This window comes from Ammodytes marinus, assembly GCF_949987685.1.
Source record: "Ammodytes marinus genome assembly, chromosome: 12".
Taxonomy (NCBI): domain Eukaryota; kingdom Metazoa; phylum Chordata; class Actinopteri; order Uranoscopiformes; family Ammodytidae; genus Ammodytes; species Ammodytes marinus.
In genome coordinates this window covers 15,748,627-15,760,114 of record NC_137216.1, presented here as the reverse complement: position 1 = coordinate 15,760,114, position 11,488 = coordinate 15,748,627, and the positions used below count along the sequence as shown (strand labels likewise).

Here is an 11,488-nt window from a genome sequence, read left to right as displayed (position 1 = left end):
TATTCAAAATCATTAACAGTAAATCATTTCACAGAGGTGTACAGTGCATTTGTAACTGAAACATGGGTATATGAGATAAATCAGGTACTCTTTTTCAACGTGTTTAGATGAAAGCTGAGAGACCGATGAAAAGACACCAGTCCCACAGCCGACCACACCTTGGAAAGTGCATGGGCCTCATTTCCCTATCCTACCACAAGTCTACATTTATGTTTGTATCATAGATAGTATATAAATGTGTGTGAGTGAGTGTGTACGCGCGTGTGTTTTTGTGCGCGCGCGCCAGTGTGTTTGTTTTGGTCAGCAGATCGCTCTGTGTTTCCACAAATGTCACGTCGCCTCTAGTCCCAGTTAATTTTCCTTTCCGAGTGGAAATCATTTTGGGTGGCAGCATGATCTCTCAGCACACTGACCTAATTAGGCTTAACATGTGTTAACAGGAAGGGGTGTAGACAAAGTGTGTGTGGGACATTTGTACTTCTTGTTTATCTGCTTAAAAAGAGAAAAAGGGGGGGGGGTATTTACAATTTGAATGGCAATGCAAAGGCAAGTTGGTACGAGTTAAATTGGGTAGTGTTATATGTATAAATCATACATACATTAATGTCAAAAGTTGCCAATCAATTATAGCAATTATATTAATAATGTAATAGGCCTAGATGAATGGGGTCTTCTATTTGAACTCTGAATGTGTCTCAGCTGGCAGCATAGAGGCGGCCTGCACCACTGCGGTAGCATGTCATCAGGAAAAGTAACTAAAGAGCTGTTTTGTAAATAGGCCACGGCTTGGACATTCCTCTGTTCACACACTGACGTAAACAAGGAGAGGAATGGTCACTCCTGCTGCTGGCACTCTCTCAACTACAGTAGGGTGGCAGTAATGTTCCAAGGCGCAGGCGAGTCACATGTAGAAACACTCAAGCGCTGTAGGCAAAAGGCTCCTCCCCTTGGAAACTCGTGTAGGTAGAAGGCTGCACATACATGCATGAGCACTGCAGCCTGAACCCACCAACCACGTAACCCCCACCCACCCTTCCTCCGCCATGCAGCTCTGTGTCCACACAGCCCGTCCCCTTATACAATCCTGCTCCTGTTCTGGGAATCAACCTTTCTTTCTGAGCATGGCTTCCCTCCCCTAAACACACCCACATGCACACACCTACATCACATAATAAAAAATAAATAAATATTGGTACAATGCCATAGCATGTGTGTAGCCAGTAGGCTAGGCCATGAGCACAGATTGGCTGAGTGACACTGCGTAAAAATGACGCCTCCCTCACGCAAAGAGACACAAGTGAGGGCCCGGAGTCCCCTAACTTCTCCTTATCAGCTTCTAAAAATAAATATTTGCTCGGTTTTACATTGTGCACTTGCAATCTATGGGCACTGGCCACAGGTTGATATGGAAAGGAGGAGGCACCATCGTGGACTTTACGAACATGAAGTTACATGGTGTGGGCCCCTGGTGAGGACCCACAGCAGCTTCTTTCACCTCTGTTAATTCCACACAGAATGCGCAAGAATGGCTGATTTAAGGTTTCACTTTCTGTATTGTAAGAGAAAAACAATGAGACCTATTCATTTATTTCCTATGTTATAATTGTGGCCACATAATACTAAATCACTTATAGGCTACCCTATTTTTTTGTTCAGTATTATAGGATAATATCCCAGAAAGAAGTACACGCCGAGGTCTCTGGACCCCCTGCGAATACGTCGCTCAATAAATCCATATTACGGTGCCATGCATGAATAAGTAAAAGCCAAACTGTGCCACTACAGTGGGATTCATTGACACAGCATAGGGTCGACAAATCCATTGATAACGACTTGCACGGTAGCCCCCTGTTTTCACTCCGCCAGCCTGGAGGGACCCAAGCAAGGCACGAACCTTATTATGATTTGATGAAATAACCCCTGTGCCTCCGTTAAGCCCATCCCTTTGCCGAACGTACCCGGCGATCATCATGCCACTTTCACAGCCTAATGCACTTTCCACGCTGGGGGAACCGGGAGTGATCGCACATGCACCTCCAAATATTTTTTTTTCTTGTGATTTTTTAAAGGAGATTTTATTTAGAGGCGGTGCTTGTTGGCTCCAGAGTAGCGTCGTAACGACACTTTCCCCCTGTCTCTGTTAAAAAGAGTTAGACCAGGGCCAGAGTTGGTGCTGGGGGGTCGCTTATAGCTTAGTTATTTCCAGGGGGGGTTATTGCTGCGTTGTGGGTCCCTTTTTAACACCAGAAGATTTTTTTTTTATTATTTCATTTTTATTTAGTAATTTTTTTTCTACTTCTTTGAATATCGGCACTCTCAGTCCTGACACCCCCTTCGAGATTGTTTGCCTTTCAGATCATGAACAAACTATATGTTGGGAATTTAAGTCCTTCGGTCACTGTCGAGGACTTGAAGCAGCTCTTTGGGGAGAGGAAGCTGCCAGTGGCCGATCAGGTCCTGCTGAAATCCGGCTATGCTTTTGTGGACTTTCCTGACCAGAACTCGGCCATAAAGGCTATTGAGACTCTTTCTGGTAAGTGTGGATTTTGATAAGTGATGCTGCTGGTGACAGAGGGGGGATTGACTCAGGGTCCAAACTGCGAGTTCAGGTGTACACAAATAAAAAATAAAATAAAAAAACTATAGCTCAAGGTGTCCGAAATGTCAAATATTATCCATGCATTATTATGTTATTATTTTCTTTTTTATGTTCGGGACAGTGTTTGCGATCACATCCGTGTGCCATCAGAGTTTAGATGAACACTCAGCAACGCACGCTCCAACAGAAATGGACTAAATGATCGATCACAGCACACACTCGGGGCTTTAGTGCCCGATTGCCTAAAGAAAACACGAGCCGTCGTAACGCGCACAATAACCTATATTTCGAAGATTCCGATAGTGTGTGCTGGGGCGCTACTTTGCAATCACCCGCTGGAATGTATGGGATGGTCTCATGGTTCGGGTAGGCATAATTATTTTTCACTTATTTTTTATCTTGATTTTATTGAGGAGAGCAGAGCGACGCCACCGCGGAAAACTTGTCAGATCCATGTTCCTCTGATGCCTGGCTATGTTTTTACGAGGTGTCTTGGAGGTGGGTCATGGGGGTCCGGAGGAAAGAGCTAATAAACAGGTAGCTGAGGGGGGACGAGGTGAGACGCTAATTCCGTGCTGCGCCAGGCCACTCATAATAGTAACGAAAAGCCGTGTTCGAGGCTCGCCTAGAAGCTGCTCTCAATTGCAAAGGGTCAACACGGAGAACTGAAACACCTACCTAGAAGATAAAGAGTACAAGCCATTCTCCCTTTCAAACCATCTCTCCTTTTGATGTTGCATTCTTAACCGAGAGCAAGAGAGAAAAACATAGCCTACCCCTCATTGCACTGTGAGGGTTGTGGGAGTGGAAAGCATGGCTGCCCATTTCCCCAATACTATATTGCCTATATATAAGCTTATCACGCTTAGGTTTGGAGCTGATTCCCTCGAATGTGACCCCTCGAAATGTCCTACTGTGGTAGTTTTAATTTAAACAACACCAGTTTATCCGCCGCCACCGTGCGCGCAACGCGCCCGCGGAGAGCACTTTTTCAGGGGTGGGGGGGATGACTGTTTGAATGGGGACGCACCTACTTGGAGAAGTGATTGAAAATGTTGCTGTGGAAAAAAAGGCCTACCAGTTTGCATTGTTACTTCCATGACACACAGCTAATGTTACGCTATCAACTTTCATCCCCACAGGTAAAGTTGAATTACACGGAAAGGTGATAGAGGTAGACTACTCTGTTCCCAAAAAACTAAGGTAGGCCTACAATCTGACACAATCACTCACTCACGCACACACACATACAAACTGTGTCCTACGCCTCTTTACTGTGCCCCATGGCAGACTGTGTGACCTGTAGGCTTCCGCCGTGAAAAATAGCAAGCCGTTTTCCCCACTACACAAACACCTTTTTTCTAGGCTCCTGTGTCTGATTCTAAACGGGTTGTTGTTATTTTATTTCCTGGCGATGGACACGTGAGTGCATGGCGATTAAACAAAAGAAAGAAGCGACAAAGAAACAGTTTAGTCCCAACGCCCGCAGAACACACGATGGCTGCTGCCATTATCGCGTGATCTGCAGCGAGGCCTATCCCACTGTGAAACATGAACACACACACACACACACACACACACACACACACACACACACACACACACACACACACACACACACACACACACACACACACACACACACACACACACACACACACACACATATAGTGCACACATTAAATAATTGCTTCTTAATTGAATCCGTCACATACGCTGCAATTAAACTTTTGCATAGGCTGCTCCGCATGCTTAAACTGTTCATCGCAATGCTATTTACCTCGTTACATGTGTGTGATAAAGTTAGGTTTCATTATTGACTGTAACACTGCAATGCACGGTGCGTTGCATACCAATCAGCGGAGCCTCTCCCCTGGTTACTGTATGCATGTGTGTGTACGTGAGAAATGCAGATTGTCTGTATGTGCGCGAGGCGTTTGTGTGTAATATATTGCGTGTAATATATAGGTCTACTCTAAAGTGCACAACCACGAGACCACTGCCATGTATTTTGCTTTATTTTTTATTGTTATATAGGCTTGTCCAAGCAGCGAACAAACACAAAGTACCCACGAGCTTGTAATTGCATGGAGGACAATAACTAAATACGCTGTGCGTAATGCATAATACACTCTCTTTGAGGCAGAGTATGCAACCTACACACTCACAGCACGTATAGATCCACCCTTTCTTGCTCAACAATGCCGTAGGCTGTAAGGAAAGACTATATTGCGTGACAAAAAGGTAAATATTCAAGCCCCTTGTGGAGGAACACGTGACCCCTACTTTATGCGCTTCCAGCTTAGTCCTCCCCCTTCAGTGCAGGCTACACTTCGCTGCATTACAGCTCTCGTTTCTTTGTTTTTTGTGTATGTTTCAAAATGTGTAATGATCGAGCTGCTGTGCTATTTACTTGCTTTATGGTAGGATTTTCAGGCATTTTTCGAGCTTGTAAGGCGCAACTTGGTGTTACAGGGTGCGCCACTCCCCACAGTTAATGTGCACGTAGGCCATGGCAATCTTGGAGAGCCTCATAATGGCTGCCATGATGGCCCTGCACACTGCACGGCCAAATGCGGAATCAGATGGACCAAATGTCCATTTCTGGGGGGCAAATGAGTTCAAACGGCTTAAGCATATTCTGAACGGGCCTTTAAATTCGAAATATTGGCCATAACAGCGAGGGAGACGTGGGTACAGCGTGTGATACGTGCAGGTGCTCATTTTGAAACATGCAGAGGGTCTGGTGTGAACTCATGAGCGAAGTCACATGTCGAGGTGTAACTCCATCTTAGTGGTTCGAATCTTTTTCCCCTTTTCCACAATGATAATATAAGGTTGCGTTCGAACCTCCCAGTGTACGCCAGTAAGCGTATAATGCGTTTGTGTATTATCTCATAAACATTTACATTAATTTGAAATGTGATTTGTTTTTGTTTTATACAAGAATACTACCACAGCTACATTTGGAATCATTTTATAATGTAATTTGTATCCATGCTAATGGTCTCAGACATATTGAGAAATAGCATTTATAAAACATTTAGGTTTAGAAGACCTATATTTTTTAGAATATATATTGTTTAGAATAGGCTATATATAAATATGTAGTTTATTTTGTTAAGTAGTAGTTTAACAGGCCTTGAGGAGGGAACCATTCAGCAGGTTTTGTTTTGTCATTTAGGAAGCTTTAAACTCATCTCCAGGCAGGCCTTCTGTAGTTTCAGTTGCTGTTTGCTATTTGTTTATATTCTGGTGGTGTTTTGTTGTGCAGTGTGCTTATAGGCATTATGGGATTAACAAATACATTATGTCTATTTGTAAGTAAAATAAAAGATTACGATTTTAATAGCTTCTTTCTTTTGAATAACTTTTGCTTAGCAAATAGCCTAAGTTAATTCTTCAAAGAACAGGGCCTTTTACAATGCAACTTTTAATAAGCTAGAAAGAGACAAATTATTTCCAAAGGGTCTGTGTAAGAGACAGATTGCATAAAACATAAGAAATTGTTTAATAATATTTGTGGAAGTAATATGTGTTTTTTATAATTCATAATAATTTACAGTTCATGGTATTTGCTTTTTATAAGTGTATTTTCAGCTAAAGTAATTTTGTAATATTTGATATGTTTAGGCCAAATGCTTTATTTTTGTGACGTATTACATGCGCCATTTTAGTTTGGAAGACAGCTGCCCATAGGGACGGGAGCATAATATTTCTTTACCGTGTGACGTGTGACTTTGTATATTTTTTGACCTTTTTTCAGTAAATCTTTTGAACCAGAAACAATATCTCATGTCATTTGCGTCAGACTAAGTTACTGTGCCTACAGCTGGATTGTGGTATCGAAATTTGAAGTATACAGACAGAATGCCACTACAGTCTGATTTAACATTGTATGCATAAAAGTAATTTCAGCAGAATTAAATCAGATTTTTTGGTTCATTTGTAAAAGCTTCTGAAGCCGTCAGTTATAATGCCGAAAAAATATGTTGCACTTTGTCAGTTATTTTTCAAAAAGTGTTTTAGAAAGGATTTTTATTAACGTGATTTATTTGATATGTTAAGGTGTTATGATATGTTAATGATGTACGGTACTTAGTATTAATCATAGATTCTAGTGCTGAGACGATTATTTTTTCAAAAATAATAGAATTTTTTTTACCTATTAGAAATGAACATATTTTCCTGATATATGTTATGTAATTATTACAAACACCTGAGCTTGTTATGTAACTGATTCCTTAAAATCATTTGGTGATGAAATAATTAGTTCGGCAAATCTTTCAAAACATGGGCGGATATGAATTTACATATGCGGAATGATTAATAATGACACTTCAATTTATATTTGCTAAATTTGATTGGAATAATTGAAATCAGTTTGATCTTATAATTGAGTTTGTTTGGTCACACCTAATTGTCATTCTGGCTTTGTTCTCCTGTGTTTTCTTTAAAAAAAACATGGCTCATTTATATACCAGAAATTTGTCCATGTCGTGTTTCCCTCCACCACTGACAGAGGTCTTATGTTATGTTGTTGAGCCTGATAGATGAGTCATAGCTTGAGGACAGTGTTGTTGTTGTGGGGGTAAACACATTTTAAAACTGTCTTCCTGAAAAGCATACAGGTTTATTTACTTGCTTGTTTAGGCTTCAAGTGTGAACTTTCTCCTCTTAATTTATCTCTTTACACCTTTGACTTAAGCTGGAGTGAAATTGTGCTCAAAATGCTGAATTGCTGATTTGAGCACTAACTCTTTGCATTATACACGCCACTATTGGCTCTATTACAATAAAAACAGGTACAGCTGTCTAGTGCTCTTCATTGCAATCTAAGTTTGCTGCTTCATGTTGTTCTTCATGAAACCAAATCGATGACAAGACTTTTATTTCCCTAGCAAAACGGATACAAACCAGAAGACTTTGGTGCAAACATCTGCATTGCACCACAGTGGTGCACATGCATATGTGTGCGTTGGGGTTGTCAGTGCACACTGAGTCAAAACAGCGAAATACGATAGCCATCAGTTGATCCACTCCGAATCCATTAATACTCCCCAGTTGATCCTGGGCGTAGGGGAAGCTCTCCAATCTAGGCTCCAGTTTGGTTTGAGAGTGATAGCAGGAGGTCCTTCACTGTTCCCCTCTAAAGCACACATCCACTGGGCCTTCCCCCTGACTTGTCACACCTCTGCTCACCTGTGTGTGTGAGGAGGGGTCGTACATAGTCACCTGTGTTGTACCTGAGCACCTGAGTGAAGCGTGGTGTCGCCCCACTATGTCCATCTCCTGCCTTTAAGAGCATTGTTTGTGTCTCATTTGAATAATTATGATGGGTGAAGAAGACAGTATACTGTGTGTTGTAGATTAATTTATCCTTGACTCAGCCCCCGTACAGCTCATGAGGTGTGTAAAAAATAAAGACAAATGTGACATTACATTATCACTTTTTAATGACAATTTACTTTGCCATTGATTGGCTAAAGATTTTTTTTATTTTGAAAGCCTTCAAGCAGTGCATTTTCTATTTCAGCCTTTCTCCCAACGCTGCTGAATTTGTTGAGCAGTTAGTTATTCACTTTGTGGATTAGAGTTTGTCTTTTCTTTTTTCCTGAAGTGAAAACAGACTAGAGCGTATAGCTTAAGGGAGTGGCAAGATTAGATGTGAGAGCATTGTAAATTCATTGTGTGCCTATCAAACCTGTGGGATCGCTGTTTCAGCTCCCAGAGAATTGGAATGTTTTTTTTTTCTTCTCACACACACTCACGCGCATCGCAGCAGCAGTGGCAACTGTCGAGATTCCCTTCTCGGCAAGCTGCCGTTCACATTCCACTCCGACCTGTTGCATGACTAATATGTTACTGCAGCATTACACTCATTCATTGCAACCCGGAGGAAAGTCATCAGCTGGGTGACTCTCAGGAGCGGCGGTGCGGTGAAAAGTCTTTGGAAGGTGTGGCTGCGATGAGGAGGATTTTCTCTGACTGAGCGTCCCAATTCTCTAATTTTCCTGTTAATATCAAATCACTGTGTGTGATTCTGGAGAATGCGTGTTTGTCAATATCACTTCTTGTCAAAATCATTGAATATCTCCTCACAATCCATTACCTATACACACTGTGTGCACTGAAAAAAAAATCCAGTGTTAATACACCGCCTAGGCTCTGTAAATGGGCATGTTGCTGGCTACGGTTGGCCCTCTTTGTTTACTTACCAGATTTGTGTCAGCCCACACACTGTACAGACAGGTAGCGGATCGTGAGGAGATATTCACAGATTTTGACAAAGTGATATTGACAACAATAGTTCTCCAGATTCGCTGACTCCACCTGTAAGCGTACTAGTTGTGGATGGTTTCACCTGGAGGAGAAGTAAAAGAACTGGAGCAGAGATTGCTGATGTGTTTTGTCAGGGAAAAATAGCAGGGCTAAGAAACACCATTCATCATACTGGAGGTGTTGAAGAAGGCTTCATCTTCCTCTTCTCCTGCCTGTTTTATTATTTGTGACCTCATTCATTACACATTACCTCTCACCAGTTCTTATTTTTGAATGATGAGAGTAATGGAGAGACAGCCTTTGGTAGAAATAAAATAAACCTGCTGTTGTTAAGAGATGTTACAAAGAGGGGTACAAAGCCTTCTTGAACGGAGTCAATGAAGTCACATTATAGACTGCAATACAATGTGCGACTGATGATGTTTTTTCCTTGGCTTTTCAAGTCAGCTTCAATTAGTTAAAAAGAAAAGGAAAAGTTACATTTCTGCAACGTGCAATTTAACAATGTATCTTTTAGATAGAAAACAGAAGACCACATTCATTCTACTAAATTCAGATGTGTGTGGGAGTTTAGCAAGATTTCCTTTTCCTTACACACACCTGTCTGTCAGGTGTACCCCACACTAGCACTAAATTAGGTGTTTGTTTTGTTAGCAGCCTCCTGAAATCCTAAATGGGCTGCATGTGAATATCTAATGAATTGTAAATCAGGATTATGGGCAGTGCGGTTTGTACTAAAGTTCTTTCTCTGGGTGGGGAGTAATTTGAAGATGTAGCAGCTGCTCTGTCTCTCCTACCCTTTTCTCTCTGTTGCTCAGTTTGTCTCGTATGTTTGGAGCGTGTTAATGTGTGTGTGTGTGTGTGTGTGTGTGTGCGTATGCGTGCGTGTGTGCGTGCATGCATGTGTGTTGGGGTGGGGAGGGGGCTCATAGACATGTAGATATGCTCACACGCAGATCATAGAGAGACATCAAAAAAATTAATGAATCCCAGCTAAGAGAGACATGGCGGATGTAAAGCTTAGTGTTATTCAAGCCCTTGGTGCGCCAATGCTGCCAGCGGGCACCCAAGGGTGTGGTCTACATGGAAGGTTGGGTCGGCAGCTGAGGCGCACAGCAGGTGGCATTTCTCGCACACACAGACCCCGGTCCCTCGTCCCGGATCAACACCATGAAACCCCACTGCCCCTGTTGCAACTTTAGAGCTCTGGAACAGGTGAAGTGAATGTGGCGAAATCTTCACAGCAGCAAATCAGAATCCCCCAGGGGGCCGTAGTTGTGCTTACACGCAGCCAGGCAAGCGGGTCAATTTGTAGATATAAAGGATCATGAACTGTGTGAATGTTATAGGCATGAAGCTTCCCATTTAGGAGTTTATACACTGGCCCTCGGTTTCAGGAACATTCAGATATGGTGGTGTTATCGAGAAATAATATGCATGGCTTGTTTTGTAGTCAATATTTCTACCATGCAGGTGTGAGAATTTATTTTGATAAAAAAAAGTGTTTAAGTCAGCTCTCTTTGAAACGGCAATATCAAAAGATTTGGTCTCCCTATGTTTGATGCGGGAGCAGAACCAATGTCCTTGTGCATATGTGTCCATGGAAGTTTACCGGTCGTGCTGCATTCACTTCCTACTGCTCTAGGTTAGGTTATCTACGTTGCCATAGGAACCAGTTTTTGGAGTGTTTTGCTTAGTTATGGGAGGAGAGCTCCGGATGATGAAGGGTTTCAGAAATTGAACCCAAAGGGCAAAGCACACGCAAGCTGCAAAAAAAACAAAACAAAAAAAAACATTGCGCTTACTTCAGGCGTCTCCCCTGTCATCCACCCCTCAAAGTGATCATTATAATATCTTTTGATATCGCTGTCAGAAATCCTATGATTACAGCTTGAATTTGTTCTGGGCTGTTGTCCGTTTTGGGGTCCCTGTAATTTCACCCATATTCCGAGGAGAGTGGAGACTCCCTTTGTCAGAGCTGCGAGCCCTGGTCTGCAGCAGTTGAGCAATGTGTTTCATGGTGGCTCACGCATTGGTGGTCATGGTGCTGATTTTATGTGACACTGAATACATAGGCCCAGTAAGGTGCCTCAATAAAGATGCCTGTGTAAAACCATCGCTTCATTGAAACCTTCAAGTGCTAATTTTCTCCCCACAAGTGCGGCAGTGGGAGAAAAAAAAACTGCTGAGTGGGCTGCCCATCCATGTCACACAGTCAGCCTCAGCCCTTTTTGTGACCTTTTCTTATTCATGAACCCACTTGGAGCCACCATTTCCATCCTTTTCCATATGTATGCACCGGAAGCTGGGGGTTGAAAAAAAACCCCACCCTCCCTACCCCCCAACAGAACAAGTCATCTACAGTAAGGCCGGCACACAGCTGAGCCTCCGACTCAACCAGGGAGCACAGTCTGATCATTGTGTTTCCTCATGTTCACGCTGTCTCTGACGGAAGAGGAAGACATGGCACGAGCCTCAGAGTCAAGGATGTGTGTGACGCATGCTTATGCTTTTCCTCTTCGGCGTGCGTCTCTCTGCTCCTGTGTGGGCAGAAATGAGCACTGCTGATAGAGGGCAGCATTTCTTCCCCCTTGTTATGCGAGTGGT

General features: G+C 42.7%; 1 protein-coding gene across 1 annotated transcript in view; it reads left to right on the top strand.

Moving 5' to 3' along the window:
* Positions 1-2,215: 2,215 nt before the first annotated feature.
* igf2bp2a (insulin-like growth factor 2 mRNA binding protein 2a) overlaps positions 2,216-11,488 on the top strand; it is a 46,248-nt gene continuing 36,975 nt past the window's right edge. Inside the window, exons 1-2 of the mRNA XM_080038663.1 lie at positions 2,216-2,533; positions 3,742-3,802. Coding sequence (XP_079894789.1) covers positions 2,359-2,533; positions 3,742-3,802 — 236 coding nt within the window. The 5' untranslated portion in view covers positions 2,216-2,358. The remainder of the gene's footprint in view (positions 2,534-3,741; positions 3,803-11,488) is intronic.